This window comes from Erpetoichthys calabaricus, chromosome 11 (assembly GCF_900747795.2).
Source record: "Erpetoichthys calabaricus chromosome 11, fErpCal1.3, whole genome shotgun sequence".
NCBI lineage: Eukaryota > Metazoa > Chordata > Cladistia > Polypteriformes > Polypteridae > Erpetoichthys > Erpetoichthys calabaricus.
In genome coordinates, this window is record NC_041404.2 from 42987394 (window position 1) to 43003745 (window position 16352).

The 16352-nt window shown below is 35.7% G+C and overlaps 1 protein-coding gene across 9 annotated transcripts in view; it reads right to left on the minus strand.

Moving 5' to 3' along the window:
* Positions 1-16352, minus strand: part of LOC114660357 (protocadherin alpha-C2-like) — a 480950-nt gene that overhangs the window by 399398 nt on the left and 65200 nt on the right. The window contains exon 1 of one of the 9 annotated variants that reach the window (XM_051934039.1): positions 6424-8853. The exons of 7 other annotated variants lie outside the window; for them this stretch is intronic. In XM_051934039.1, the coding sequence (XP_051789999.1) occupies positions 6424-8814 (2391 nt within the window). In that variant the 5' untranslated portion in view covers positions 8815-8853. Of the gene's footprint in view, positions 1-6423; positions 8854-16352 lie in introns of those variants that run through there. One more of the 9 variants, XM_051934055.1, reaches the window with a different exon arrangement.

Below are 16352 nucleotides of genomic sequence, written 5' to 3' on the forward strand. Positions count from 1 at the left end.
TAAAAAATTAAATTCAGACACACGAGAACCAGCAAAGAAGTGGCTGATTTCAAATCTTAGAAACTACTGTGATGCCAAAAACTTGGTGAAACTGAAATGATTAAGGTTTGTACATTACCCATTTATTTTCATTATTAAGAGAAAACACATTATACCAAACATTCAGTGTGCTATGGTGTAACAGTATAATTAAGAATAATTGTATAAGAACAACTTCAAACCAGTAAAAACCCCAGTCTTAATCTGTAAATTGGGAATTAAATATGAAGCAGCAAAGCTAGAGCTAAGACAAAAACACTGTAAATATCCCAGCACAAGTAATTGCCAAACATTACAATTACACCATACCATATTTGAACTCCACTTAATCCTGAGAAGGGTTGCCGGGACTTGGAGCCAATCCCATCAATCACAGGGCACAATGCAGGAACAATTCTTAATGGGGGCACCAATCCATCACAGAGTGAACACAATCACACACAACACACACCTACTTGGACACGGGTGGTGAACTCCAGGCCTCGAGTGCTGCAATGGCTGCAGGTTTTCATTCTTACAGTCTTCTTAATTAGTGACCAGTTTTTGCTGCTGATTACTTCTTTTAATTAACTTGACTGAGGCCCCATAGTTGTTTCTTTTTCTTTAATTAGCAGCCAAGCAATAATGAGACACAAAACAAGCCACCACATGACCAGCTCCCCTGTGCTCATCACACAATATCTGAAATTAACGAGAGGTGATGGTCTTGGTAGGGTTGATCTCTCAGGTCACCAAAACATTTTTATGGTGCTCTTAGAAAGAACAGAAAAACAACAGTTTTCGAAATGTGGGATATGGCAGAATGAGAGCAGTAACAAGCCATGGAATTAAATAATGGGTTTAATTAACAGCAAGAATTCGCTTCTCATTTAGCAATTGATTGGAGTTTGAAATTGGTTGGTGAAATTAGCTGGTCATCTGTTAGCTCGTTTCACATCTCATTTCTGCTTGGCTGTCATTTAATGAAGAAAGGAATCAACTCAGAGGGCTGAACTATTCTAACAGGGCTATTATAGTGATGGGGAAAAAGTTAATTAGCAGTGAAAACTGGTCACTGATTAGAAAAACGATTAGAATGAAAACCTGTAGCCATTGCGACACTCCAGGCCTGGAGTTCGCCACCCCTGTACTAGGGTAATTTAGCATCGCCAGTCCACCTAAGCTGCACATCTCTGGACTGGGAGAGGAAATCCAGACGGACACATGGAGAGTGTGCAAACACCATGCATGCAAGATGTGAACCCTGGTCTTTTTTCTACGATGCAAAAGCACTACCACGTGTGCCACCATGCCACCCATCACATTTATAATTTCATACAGTAAGTTTAGGCAATGATGTATTGTTTTGATTATTAACAAATGAAATGAGAAAACAAAGTCAATAGTTAAGAATAAAAATAGTGTTTTCCTTTTATCCTTCTCCTAATTCCTCCACCCATTTGATTTTTTTTAGCTTAGATGGTCTACAAAAAATGTTAATGGGAGAAAAAAATGTATCCAAGCATTAGAAATTGGAAAGCAGAGAATACACCTAGATGGAAGGCATGTTAAATTAATGTTACACTTATGCAAACATCCTCACTCATAGAACACTTAATTGGAGTTATCATATAATTTAGAAACATGACTTAAGCTAATCTAAATAATGTTGAACACACAGATTTAGCAGTATACATATCTTCTTCCTTATTTAAAGTGTTCTGGCAGAGGGTGCAATATTAACCTCTTTTATAGAAATGATTTTGTGTATTGTTAGGTTGACATCCATGAAATTTATGTTTTCAGCTTTTATTTTCATTCTGTTTTAATTTCACATACTTTTTCACAGGATTCATCACATCCCGGTCATTGCCTCTTCCAGCTTTTGCCATCAGGCAAGAGATACAGAGTAATGAAAACGAGGACAAACCACCTTAAAAACAGTTTTTATCCAAAAGCAATCATGGCCCTGAACTCAGAATAAAAACTGCTCCGTATCATTCTCCCAATGTATTTGGTTTGTTATTATTTTCTCTCTTCTTGTCTTTTTAACTCTTATTCCTCACACTGAGTCAACTGCACCTTCAATTTCATTGTTCCTTTGTAAAAGTGACAATGACAATAAAGATCTATCTATCTATCTATCTATCTATCTATCTATCTATCTATCTATCTATCTATCTATCTATCTATCTATCTATCTATCTATCTATCTATCTCCACTTCTATTTAGATTATCCACATTTGCATGATGTTCTCTGGAAACATCCCGTGACATAAACATGATTGGTGGTGATTGTAATATGCCTAATTCCTCAACAGATTCTGTCCACCAAAAAAATAAGATCTCTTACTGTAGTTAGTTTACTTTTCCTGTAGGCCCTAGCAGTGTAGGATTGTGATTCTAGTTTGTGTAACGTATTGCTCTTTTCCTCCCCTGGTTTTCAAGTTATTTCAGTCTCATGGTTTTTACTCTTTACTTTCCCAGATTACATCTCTGCCTTTGCTAATCATCTATTTTTTATTTACTTACTCACAATAATAGTACCTGCCCCATAATAGAGGGGGGAAGAAAGTTCTTCTCCTAGATCTTTCTGTAGTGTCCAGCATATATACTGCTCAAAAAATTAAAGGAACACTTTGAAAACACATCAGATCTCAATGGGAAAAAAAATCCTGCTGGACATCTATATTGAAATGGACTGGGTAATGTGTTAGGAACGAAAGGGTGCCATATCGTTTGGTGGAAATGAAAATTATCAACCTACTGAGGGCTGAATTCAAAGACACCTTGAAAATCAAAGTGAAAAAAATGATGCATCAGACTTGTGAATTTTGACGATATTTCTTTGCAGCAACTCAAAATTGTATTCAGGAGTTTGTATGGCACCCATGTGCTTATATGCATGCCTGACAACATCGGGGGGTTACTTGCTCCTAATGGGAGAATGGATGGTGTCCTGGGGGATCTTCTCCCAGTTCTGGACCAGGGCATAACTGAGCTCTTGGACAGGCTGCGGTGCATCCTGGCAGCGTTGGATGGACTGAAACATAATGTCCCAGAGGTATTCTATTGGATTTAGGTCAGGTGAGCATGGGGGCCAGTCAATGGTATCAATTCCTTTATCCTCCAGGAACTGCCTGCCACATGAGACCAGGCATTGTCGTGCACCAGGAGGAAACCAGGACCCACTGCACCAGCATAGGGTCTGACATTGGGTCCAAGTATTTCATCCCAATACCTAATGGCACTCAAGGTGCCGTTGCCTAGCCTGTAGAGGTCTGTGCATCCCTCCATCAATATGCCTCCCCAGACCATCACTGAGACATCACCAAACTGGTCATGCTGAACAACGTTACAGGCAACATAACGTTCTCCATGGCTTCTCCAGACCCTTTCACATCTGTTACATGTGCTCATGGTGAACCTGCTCTCATCTGTGAAAAGCACAGGGGGCCAGTGGTGAACCTACCAATTCTAGTATTCTATGGCAAATGCCAATCAAGCTCCATGGTGTTGGGCAGTGAGAACAGGGCCCACTAGGGGATGCTGGGCCCTCAGGCCACCCTCATGAAGTCTGTTTCTGATTGTTTGGTCAGAGACATTCAAACCAGTGGCCTGCTGGAGGTCATTTTGTAAGCCTCTGGCAGTCCTCATTCTGTTCCTTCTTACCCAAAGGAGCAGATACCGGTCCTGCTGATGGGTTAAGGACCTTCTATGGCCCTATCCAGCTCTTCTAGACTAACTGCCTGTCTCCTGCTTCTCTATGCCCTTGAAACGGTGTTGGGAGACACAGCAAACCTTCTGGCAATGGTACGTATTGATGTGCTATCCTGGAGAGGTTGGGCTACCTGTGCAACCTCTGTAGGGTCCAGGTATCACCTCATGCTACCAGTAGTGACACTGACCATAGTCAAATGCAAAACTAGTGAAAAAACAGATGAGGAGGGGAAAAATATCAGTGGCCTCCACATGATAAACCATTCCTGTTTTGTAGGTTGTCTCATTGTTGCCCCTCTAGTGCAACTGTTGGTAATTTCAATAACACCAAAGCAGCTGAAACTGATTAACAAGCCCCTCTGCTACTTAACTGACGAGATCAATAGCCCAGAAGTTTCATTGACTTGATACCATACTCTGATTAAAAAGTGTTCTTTTACATTTTTTGAGCAGTTTATTTTCCTTTAGACCCTGACCAGATCTCTACAGCGGAACGCTTCCTCATGCAATACACAGCCACCACCACATTTTACAGTGGGGAAGGTGTTGCTTACAGATGTTCAGTGTTAAATTTGCAACATGCAAACCACTAAGAATTCAAGCCAAAAAGTTCCACTTTGATCTCATGCAACCACAAAACTTTCTGACACATCTTTGCATTATCTTTCAAGTAATGTTTTGCTAATTCTTTATGGACAATAACGTATACTTTTTTCTTTTCCCTCCCTTGACACTCTTCCATAAAGGCCCACTTTGTTTTAAGCCTTGGAGATTGTTAAGCTTTGAACCTCCTCTTCAATTACAGCCACTCATTCTGGAATGGCAGTCAGAGTGACAGTTGGTACCACTGTAGCCATTCTGACAATTACCATTCTTGGTCAGCAACTATATTTAGAACATCAGCCAAACCTTGGCAGTATGGCTGTAGTTACATGCTTCTTCCTCATCCATATGATGGACTACCCTGAGCTCTATATGTTAGTACTTCTGAGATGGTCTAATACCCCTCCCCAGACTTGTGCCCAATTACTAGTTTTAATGTTTTAATGATCTTTTGTCTTCAATTTGGTTTGCATTATATGAAGGTTTTTTAACCTTAGCATGATGGGGATTTGGGTGGGACAATGATATTTATTTTCTTAAATCAACTGAGAAGAGGCAAGATAGCCATTTCCTATATAGTAGACCTCATCAACAAATTGAACTGGCAAAGAAATACGCTGCACATGAACAATGTTTGCTTTAAATTTAGAGGTTGAATACTTCTGAAATCTCATCATTTAGATTTCATTTTTATCATTTTTGGTAACTTTGAAGTGCTTCTAAATGTATTTCTTTTGATTTGACACAAACTTGTTTTGTATATCAAATGTAAAGATTCTTATTTTAATGTTCTATAAGTTTTGAATCTCAGGCAATAAAATACATTTTCAATGCATACAGGTTGAAGTGTTAGCTATCAACATGGACCTCAGCATATTCAATGTTAAAGTTTATTGTGCACCATCTGTTGGAATGTAAATGCATGTATAATGAAATGCATTGCATTTTTCATTCCAACAGATGCCGCATCACAAACATCGGTACCTCTTTTACAAATCCCATACCAAATGGAATATAACAAAGATACAGCAACAGAGACACACAGACACTTATGTTTTTATTTAAGTGTGTACATACATTTTTTTATCACTCTTTAATTTAATATTGTTTCTTTATTAGTTTGCTGCTGCTGGAGTATGTGAATTTCCCCTTGGGATTAATAAAGTATCTATCTATCTATCTATCTATCTATCTATCTATCTATCTATCTATCTATCTATCTATCTATCTATCTATCTATCTATCTATCTATATCATTGCGTGTAAGACCTACGAATGTAATAATCCTATCTTTACCCCATCAAGTAAGCAAACCAGCCATGGCACACAGTCAGATGTTCGATCCCTGTAAAGGGAACAAAGGTGCGTAAGCTGAGCCCAATTAGGGCAAAACACGTATCGTGTACTTTTTAAATTATTTAGCAGGTATTGTATCACATATTTATAATCTGCTTCTCGCAGTTAAGAGGACATGACGGATCTTTGCCAACCGGCCAACCAACCACAATACCTGGTAACCATCCAAAAAAATAATCAGATTACGATTCAGACCTTTGAAAAAAATAAATAAATAAATATTATATATATATATATATATATATATATGTGTGTGTGTGTGTTTGTATATATATATATATATATATATATATATATATATATATATATATATATATATACATATGAACGATATACAGTTTAAAATCTTCTGTAAAAGTGCCATTTCGTTTTAGGCAGTATATCTAAGTATACTGCACCTGCACTCAGAAAAGAGTATGAAACAAAAAATAATAACGGGATTCCAAAAGTGAAAGGTGAAAGTCTACCTCTTAAAAAGCAATTATTCAAGCAAATATAGTTTAAACAAACCATTGACAACTGAAACAAATAATAATAATAATAATAATAATAATAATAATAATAATAATAATAAAATGTAAGAGATCTGCCAGTTACAAAGGGTTTAAAATTCACTCCTTTAAGTGTTCAGTTCTTTACAAGAATCATTAAAATGGCAACGAATCAGCCGTTTGAAAGTCAGTAAACAGGAAATGACATATACTGTATTTAAAAATGTCACTTACCATTTGCGCAATTTTAATTCCATTATCAGGAATGATTAGGGTGTTTCCATTACTCCCCAAATCCATTACCGAATCTCTGTTAACTTCTGGTCCAAAAAATACGAGTCGATTTTCAGCTGCTTGGTAATGATGGCTGTGAAAAAGAGATCCACTCACTTCTGCATAGTTGTTGTCATCTAAATAGTACTTAGTTAATAAATGTTGATTTGCTTTCTGGCATTGGAAAGCAATTAAAACAATTATGGAGATAACAAACAATGATGAAACTGAACTCAATATGATGATCAAATAAAATGTCATGCTATTCTCTTTTCCTTCCTGTGTCTTGCTGCTTTTAATGTCAGAAAACGCATTGGCTTCCATGTTTTCAGCTGTTGTCACGATTACAGTTGCAGAAGCACTTAATGAAACACTCCCACTGTCTTTCACTAGTACCACTATTTTTTGTACAGCGACATCAGACTCGGCAATTGATCGAATAGTCCTAATTTCTCCCGTATAGCGCCCCACACTAAAAAGTGAGGGGTCGGTAGCATCTTCCAGAAAATAAGTGAGCCACGCGTTATATCCAACATCAGCATCATAAGCTCGGATCCTTGTAACCAAATATCCAGCCTTTACGTTTCGAGGAATCGTCTCTTCTACAACTGAGGTTCCATTTGTGGTGAAAGGGAAAACAATTACTGGTGGGTTATCATTTAAATCCAAGATAAAAACGTGCACAGTGACGCTACCACTAAGCGAAGGGACTCCGGAATCCTTAGCTATGACAGTGAAGGTAAAACTTTTCACTTTTTCAAAGTCAAATGTTGTAAAACTGAACACTTGTCCATTGTCAGAATTAATGCTGAGAAAAGGCACCACTGTCCTCTCCGTGACTTCATTTTCCTGAAGATAATACGAGATAAGCGAATTCTCTTTGGCGTCATCATCCACTGCACTGACTGAAAACATTGAAACTCCCGGAGTGTTATTTTCCAAAATAAAAAATACATAAGGGTCTTCCAGAAATTTGGGATTGTTATCATTTACATCCAGTAAGTTAATAGAAACCGTTTCATACGACGACAGAGAAGGATGACCGAAGTCTTTGGAAATTATTGTTATATTATACTGAGGTACAGATTCTCGATCCAGTCTCGACTTTGTATTTAAGGAATACACATTTTCTTGCATTGTCGGTTTTAGTTCAAAAGGTAGTTTGTCAGATAAGGTACACGTTATTTTAGAATTTACACCTGAATCAAAATCTGTGATACTGATAAGCCCGACTGCTGTACCTGGCTTTACATCCTCGAAAATTGAACTCGTTAATGATGTCACTTCTATTTGGGGCGCATTGTCATTCACGTCTTTAATTTTAATTAATATTGTGCAGTGGCTACTCATGGGTACTTGTCCAGTGTCTGTAGCTTTTACTTCAATCTCATAAAGTTTTGTCTCTTCGAAATCAATCACACCATTCACCGTTATTTCTCCTGTAAAACTGTCCAGTACAAATAATTTGGAGATTATGTTATTTACAGATTCCTCAAACGAATACACAATCTCACTATTACTGCCCTCGTCTGAATCAGTAGCCTTGACTTTCAAAACAAGAGTACCTAATGGAGCGTTTTCTTCCAATGTTACAGAATATACTTCTTCAGCAAAAATCGGCGCATTGTCATTAACGTCACTAACTATTACCGTAATATTCATGTCACCAGATTTCGGAGGATTACCGCCATCAATCGCCTTTAGCAAAAAATCAAATTTTCCGCTCACTTCTCTGTCCAAGGCTTTTAGTAGCACTAACACTGGGATTTTATTTGTTTTGCTATCTTCCTTTACTTCTAAGCCAAAGTAGTCATTTTTGCTCAACTGATACAATTTTAATGAATTTACACCAGAATCTGGATCAAATGCCCCCTCTACTAAGAAACGAGACCCGATTTGTGTTAATTCTGAAATTTCCAGGATTTTCTTCTTGTTTTGGAAGGCTGGAGAATTGTCATTAATATCTAAAATTTCGATCTCTGCCTGGTGTATTTCTAGTGGATTTTCCATTATAATTTTAATGGAGGTAAAGCATTTCTGATCTCTTCCGCATAACATTTCTCTGTCAATTATTTCATTTACAAAAAGATCTCCAGTATTGATATTTACCTGCAGCAGCTGTTGTTTTGATCCAGAAATCACACGAAAACCTCGCCCATTCAGTTGTTTAATTTCGAGCCCCAAATCCTTCACAATGTTGCCAATAATCGTTCCAGATTTTGACTCCTCTGGAACGGAATAGCGTATATGTGCGAATGTATATTTCCAAAGGCACAAGATCAAAGCCGAAAGGAGGACATTCCTCTTGCGGCCATGAAATCTTCTGTTTTCTGAACTGGCCATAATTAGCATTTTATACAATAAAATGCCACAGATGACTAATGATCGTTCAAAATCTTCAAATTGTACTCCAGTGATTCTGAATAAAATGCATCTCCAACACGAGACTAGGCCTCTTTTGAAACAGGAGTCAACAATGAAAAAAATCAGTTCACGCTCTCTTCTGAAAACAGGCAAATAAAAAAGGGAGGGCTTCTTTATTGATGTTTCTGCTGCTACAATAACGGCGGAAAACAGGGAGGCAGTGACACCTCGTGTTTGTTTAAAAGAAATCAAAATTAATATTTTGTGCCTTTGGAAGCGTTTATACGGTCATTCAAGTCATTAATTTACATATTCAGCCCTTAAATGTAAATCATATTTACCTACGCAATTAATTAATGACGTATGGCGTTAAAATAGATGTCAACTATTTTAATATGAAAGGAAAAATGTGATACAGCGCTAATACCACTGAGGTTGATAGGGGTTTTCATCTTCATTTACCTCCTCTTTTTTCTTTTCCAAAAGTAAAGTGAAACAAAACTTCTGTGGTTCACAATGAATGCCTAAATTTTTTTAAATCGCATTATAATTTGCTTGAGGTTTTGAAATTTACATATTTTCCCTAAATGCACATTTTCCTTAATAATAATCAACTTCGGAATTAGAGAGTGCCAGTTGTAGTGGGAGCAGTTGAAATGCTGCAGAGTAATCCTATTTATATAAATCAATGATATTAATAATGGTGAATTTCTATGGAAATCGATTTAATTATAAATGTTTAATCCACTGCGGTGGGTTGGCACCCTGCCCGGGATTGGTTCCCTGCCTTGTTCCCTGTGTTGGCTGGGATTGGCTCCAGCAGACCCCCGTGACCCTGTGTTCGGATTCAGCGGGTTGGAAAATGGATGGATGGATGTTTAATCCATTTGTGTTAAGAAGTTTAATTTTTTTGCAGGTGTGATAAACCCCTGTATTACTTAAGATGTTCCAGAAAGGCGATAGAAGGTAAGCTGCCTTTTTCTGCCTCAACTCTTCAAAAAAATCTGCCTGTCTATTTACTATTTGGAATACGGCATTTATTTATTTTTTATTTTTATGTGTATATTATTGATGGTTTCAGTTAGGTTGGTCACGTAGCACACTGGCCTCAAAGGGTGGTAAAACATACAACGTTAGGATGTTCTATGTTGTTATAAGTCTGCATAGTTAATTCCGTATGGCTTAAGAAGGAATATATATATATATATATATATATATATATATATACAGTATATATATATATATATATACAGTATATATATATATATATATATATATATATATATATATATATATATATATATATATACAGTATATATATATATATATATATATATATATATATATGGTTGAAGTTTAATGAATTTCACTCAGAAATGTATGTCACTCAGATTTTTCTTTTTGTGCAGCCAATTTAAACTTCAACTTGAATCTTTTCATCAACTACGATGAACAGATGAACAACACAATTGTTTTAAACTGTCTATGCACCATTTAAATAATTTTAGTTTTTGCTTTTTAGACTGACTTAGTAATGTTATGAATGAAACTTTTGTAAGAATGATAATAAGCGTCTTGTGAGTTGTTAAAATGACTTTGACATTCAGAATACGAATCAGATCAATGAAAGTGAGTTGCTAGAAATATTCACTGGCAGAGTAATGCAAGTCTTTGCCTTTTAGATTCTTCATTTTCATATTCATGGGCACTGCTTGTGGGGAGTTTGCTTGTTCTCCCTTTGCTATGCAAGGGATATATCTATAAACTGCAGTTTTTTTTTTCTCACATAAAGATGTGTATATTAAGTTAATTAGTGAATAAGAATGAATGATTGGAAGGAGCTTGTGTTGAACTGGTAACTCATTCAGTGGCAATTCCAGGCTTATGATTGATTCTATGAGGTTTTAATACACTATAATAAAAAGGTGTTGCAACAAAGTTCAAAAATCAAATATTCTCATTGTTTTTTAAAACTAGTGTCATTTTTAGAGTCAGAGCGGTGCCTAATGTTTTCTATCATCAAGGTGGCTGTAACTGCTTTCAGTAATACAGCTGTACATCTGTGTTAAATATTCAAAAAAACAAAGAAAGAAAGAAAAACCTGGCATCTCAATGCTGATTTGTGTTTAGAGTAAGGAAGAGACACCCAGTATTGCTTTGTTTGCATGCATTGATGAAACAGGCTAATGGAACAGTTAACTAAATAAAGTTTGTAGATCAGCTTTTGAAGGATTTGACCATGACCATTGCTTTTTCCAGCGTTGTTATATGTGTTAAAGTCAAATAACACAGAGTTTGTAGCTTAGCCTTTAAAGTTGCAGGAAAGATTATTGCTTTGTATCATTTGTAATTGAGTTTTTATGGTATGTTAATAACTTTTCCCTAATTACATAATTTGGTTAGAACTGATGGGTGCATCATTGGCCACAAGGCAGGTTATTATGATTAGGAGGCTATTCAACAGGAGGTCACACTCACACACTTATATTCCTACTGTGTTAATTTATATAGTCATCAGTTAACCAAGAATACCATGAACCTCTAAATTGTGAAAGAAAACCAATTTACTAACATAAACATGGGGAGAAACTTCAAAGAAACATTGGAAACTAGGTCACTACAGCTATGAGGGAACACAACTATGGTGTGATTAGTTTCCATATAATGCTTAACATTTTATTATGACTTTATGAACATAGCTTTTCGTCTACTGCATAAAATGGCATTTCCTGGAGTTTGTCCATTGTTCTTCCATTTTGGGGGGCTTTTCACTTAATAATTTATTTTCCATCAATATCCCAATTCAAGTAAAAGGTTATTTAGGTAATTTAGATTACTGGACCAGCGCAGCTGTGATAGACTTATGATTATATAACTAGTTTAAGCTGGTTTAGAGAACATACATACTGCAAGGAATCACTTGCAACAACAAACTGATACCAAATATGAGGAACTTGTTTTGCTCACAAAGCAGGACTTTGTCTTTCAAATAGAATAGAATTGACTCACACCATTTGTATTTTTGACTCCAAATTCTGCAGCCTAATCTACTGTAAATTTATGACCAAGTTGAACCTCACATACTAATATACCTAGAGCACCAGGCTGGAGCTGAGAAAGCTTTAATCTTAATGTAGTCTGCTGCCATCTCTGTGGCTTTGAGCTTCAAATGGGTCATCCATCAAGCTTTTGTGTTCTTCTACCTGTCTACCACATGTACAACTCTTAATTGTGAGGTAATCCAAACAATTCTGCAGCTAGCATTTGAGAAATCTGTATTCTGTTGTTACAAAATAAAACACCATGTTAAGGTGATGACTGCAGTGCTTCTGTAGGTTTGTAATATTTTATCAAGGAGGTGAAGTGAAAACTGTGTAACGTGTCTATTACTTTATGGTCTCATGCTAATCTATAGCCCCATATTGAGCAGGCTACCTTCAGAATATATGCCTCAGCTTCATTTATATTATGAACATATTGATATTTCTTCTTAAACACACATTTCAATGGTTAATGTTAAATTTTACTAAAGATAAATTCATTTGTACTGAAAGGACATGATAGAGCAGTTCTACATGTATTTCAGTGATTTTTTACAAAATAAAAGATCAAAGCAGAAAAGATGTATTTTTGAAAAGCAAGCAAAATATAACAAGTCTTTAAACCATGCAATAGATTAGTTAATCTAAAAAGAAGAAAGTGTACATTAAGTTTTATAGTAGTAAGATAAAGCTCACAAATAATATTGATAGCAGAAAGAAATTACTGAAGGTTAATGTGAAATATACAATAGAAAATAATAACGACCTTTCACATTTACAGTTAAGGCTGTGAGGGTACTTATATTTTAAAAAATTTTAAGCTTTCCAATGCTGGCATTAAATCTAAAGAATTCATTCTCCCCTCACCCTTCCTCATTCTGTAAAATCTAGATTGAAATGAAAAGTGGAGTGTAAATTTCCAGTGATTTTCTTATATTGGACATTTCATAAAAACAATTCAAATAGATAAATAAATCAAATAAATCCCTCTATATCAATGAGATGATTTATGATCCATATGGCACATGCATCACCCTTTAGTCTCTTTAAAAATATTATTGAATTTGTGCTACTTCATTGATGTATCTTAAATATTTAAATACTGCAATGGCATACCAGGTTCCTCAGAATGACCTCAAGATCCACTCATATGCTTAGGTTAGGTTTAGGTTAGGTTTGGTTTCTTTATTTAGTCATGTTTACACAGGAAAACATGAAAATTGCCTTCTCAGTTGCATCTAATAACAGGTAACAGACAGAATGAAATAAAACAGACAAATAGAAATAAGAAAGCTTAAGGTAAGGCAGTTAGATAAAACATATTTATACCAAAAAAAAAAAAAAAAGGTAACAGGATATATATCAAAACGTTAAACATTATCTCCGATATTTCTTATTGAAAAGTCGTATGGCACTAGGAAGAAAGGAGTTTCTGGAACGATTTGTGTGGGTTTTCAAAGCAACTATCCTTCCTGATTTACTGAAGTTTAGTTCTACATGTAATGGATGTCTGTCATCAGTTGAGATGATTTCCAGTTTCTTTAACATTGCCCTCTGACATACACTAGTCAAATCATCTACATCAGCCCCAATAACTTTAGCTGCATACTTCGTAATCTGCTGGAGCTTTTTGTGCTTAGTATGTCCTACTGACAATGATGATCACTCCCAAATGAGCAATGAGTATGGAAATGTCTATTACCTCAAGGCCTAACTTTCACCAATTTTTAAAAATGCAACTTATCAATAGCAGGATTCTGAAACAAAATAAACTATTGATTATTTTTTTTGCCTATTATTCTCATCTGTGCATTCAGTGAATAATAAGTCAGTTGTTTGTATTGACAGACAATAGAAAATGTTGATATCCACTTACAAGACCGTTGTAATGATCACTCATTGAATCATAGATAAGAAATCTTCATAAGCACACAGTAACATTAACGGGTTCTTTCTGATTCTTCTGAGTACAAATGATGACAGATGATAATGTCTGCCCAAAGGAGTGAGGGCAAAATCATAAGGTGTGTTCAGAGCCTTTAGTAAAAGGATGTCCAGCTAACTTTCTATACGGATGACCTTTAACAAAGCTGAGTTGCTTCTAGTGAGGTCTCTGTTTGACTAAAGAATAATAAATTCAGTTTAGAATGAATTAGTGGGGTTTCAAATGTATCCCATTGTCCACTCTTTCAGTATTATGAGCTACATTATAAGTTTTGAGTATCACAAATTGCCTAAATAAGTGATTCCAGCAATACTGATAGACTTTCTTTTTTTTTTCTTTTCTATTATGGAATTCTTTAAAATATTTTGCTATTGATCTACCAAGAAGAAAATTCTAGTCATCCACTGGATATATTTTTTCACCTTTCATACAAATATGCTGAGAATTGATTGTGTTGCTTGACCTTCTATCCTACATCCTTTCAGTAATTATCTGTAAACACTTCTTCTCCCATGTTGCTATCCTTTTTTCCTTTCTCCTCTGCCTTTTGGGCAGTGGAAGCTCAAGGTAAAACATACAGTGGAGCGACAAAGTGGTGCAATGGTAGCATTGCTGCCTTACAGTAAGGTGATCCTGGGCTCATGTCACGGGTCCTCCCTGTGTGAGGAGTGCTTTGAGTAGTGAGAAAAGTGCTATATAAATATAACGAATTACTAAAATTAAAGATGACCAGTCATTGTAGGAAGGTGTCATTCATGCAGATGGATGCTTCACTCAACCATTAACTTAAAGAATATTTGTATCATATTTAATATTTTGTGCCATTTGTACTGTAAGGATCAATTCCCTAGTCTTCACTTGTAAAATAAATATGATAAAATATTATTCAAAAAAGTGTGCTCATATTCAGATAGGTTTATTACAGTAGTCTTTACCTGCAAAGAGTAATATTTCAGAGATGGATATGGGTTAATTAAAACCTTCATCTATATTAAAGACATCTAAGTAACAAGTGCCTTTAGCAATAGAGGTAAAATTGAAAAATAAGTGAGTAAGCAAGCAAATAGAATATACATCCTCCAGAACAATCAATGCAGCCTTATCATCTGTCCAGCTTACATTCAAAAAGGGATAATTAAAATTAATTTCTGCATATGATATAAGCTAATTATAGAAGACACTGAAAGAGAGGCTTAAAAACATTAAGAGAAAGAGAAAGTGAGTGAGAGCATAGAGGGATGGGGAGTGTTAGAGAGAGAAGAGTAATAATAAGTAGTAAAGCTTTAGGAATTTGTCATATGTTCCAAAGAAGAAGAATGTTAGGATTTCAAACATTCTCCAAAAACGCAGTATAAAAACACTAAAAAAAATGAAATATTGTCTTCCTTAAATATTACCTCATGTATAATCACTTTCTCTCTACGTGTGCCATGTCTATGGCAATTACGGTCTTCCACCATCTCTTTTTCTTGCCGCACTGAAATCTCATTGGTATATGTTCCCAAAACATCTCACAACATTTTCACCGATGGTCTTTCTTTCTCTGCCTTCCTCTTGCTCTTTTTCCCTTGACTTTACCCAGCAATGCAACACTTTCAATTCCTTCAGCTCTGCTGATGTGTCCCAAACATTTTAAATTGATTATTCTTTATCTCACTTAGTAATCTTTTCCTCTGTTCTATCTTTAATACTCCTTCATTTGTTACTTACTTGTCCATGAAAATGTTATTCTACTAAAAAAACATGTCTCACAGCTCTCTAGTCTGCCGTCATTGTTCTGTTCACAGTCTATGTTTCACAACTATACTTTAAGAGAGGCCATACATAACACCTTAGAAAGTTTTCTTTTCTTTTCTTGGTTATGTATTGGTTTATAATATAGTTTTAAACTGCAAAAAGGGAATTTTTACTATAGCAATCCATCTCTTGATTTTCTGATGCATTCCTTTATCTTGTGTTAACATACCACCCATAGGTGACAAAACTGATTCACTTCCTTGACATTTTCAGATTTTACTTTAAACTAGTATTCCAGATCTTGTCTTTGGTAAAGACCACAGTAATTGGAGTCTTGCAATTTAGGGTTAGTCCCTTCGCTTCAATGTCTTTTACTACCACATATAACATTTCCTGTAATTTCAGCAATCAGGGCCGGATTAAGAGCTTTGGGGGCCCGTAGCACATTTCAAATCTGGGGGCCCTTTTGGTCTGCATCATCTGAAGTTTAGATTCTGAACAGTTCAAACCGGACTAAATAATTATTTTACTCTCAATTATAATAAGAATCTTATAATATTTATGTGAATTTTATGTGTTGCGCCCCTAAAGTTTTGTTGTGTAAGAAATTTACAGTTTAAAAACGTAAAGATAATATTTTTAAAGACCAGTTTTTCAATGCTACACTTTTTTGTTAAATATTGGGTCCACCATTTGGGGGCCCCCGAAATTGCGGGGCCTGTAGCATATGCTACATGTGCCTATTGGTTAATCCGGCACTGTCAGCAATACATCTGCAAATTTCACACTGACATCATTCACAC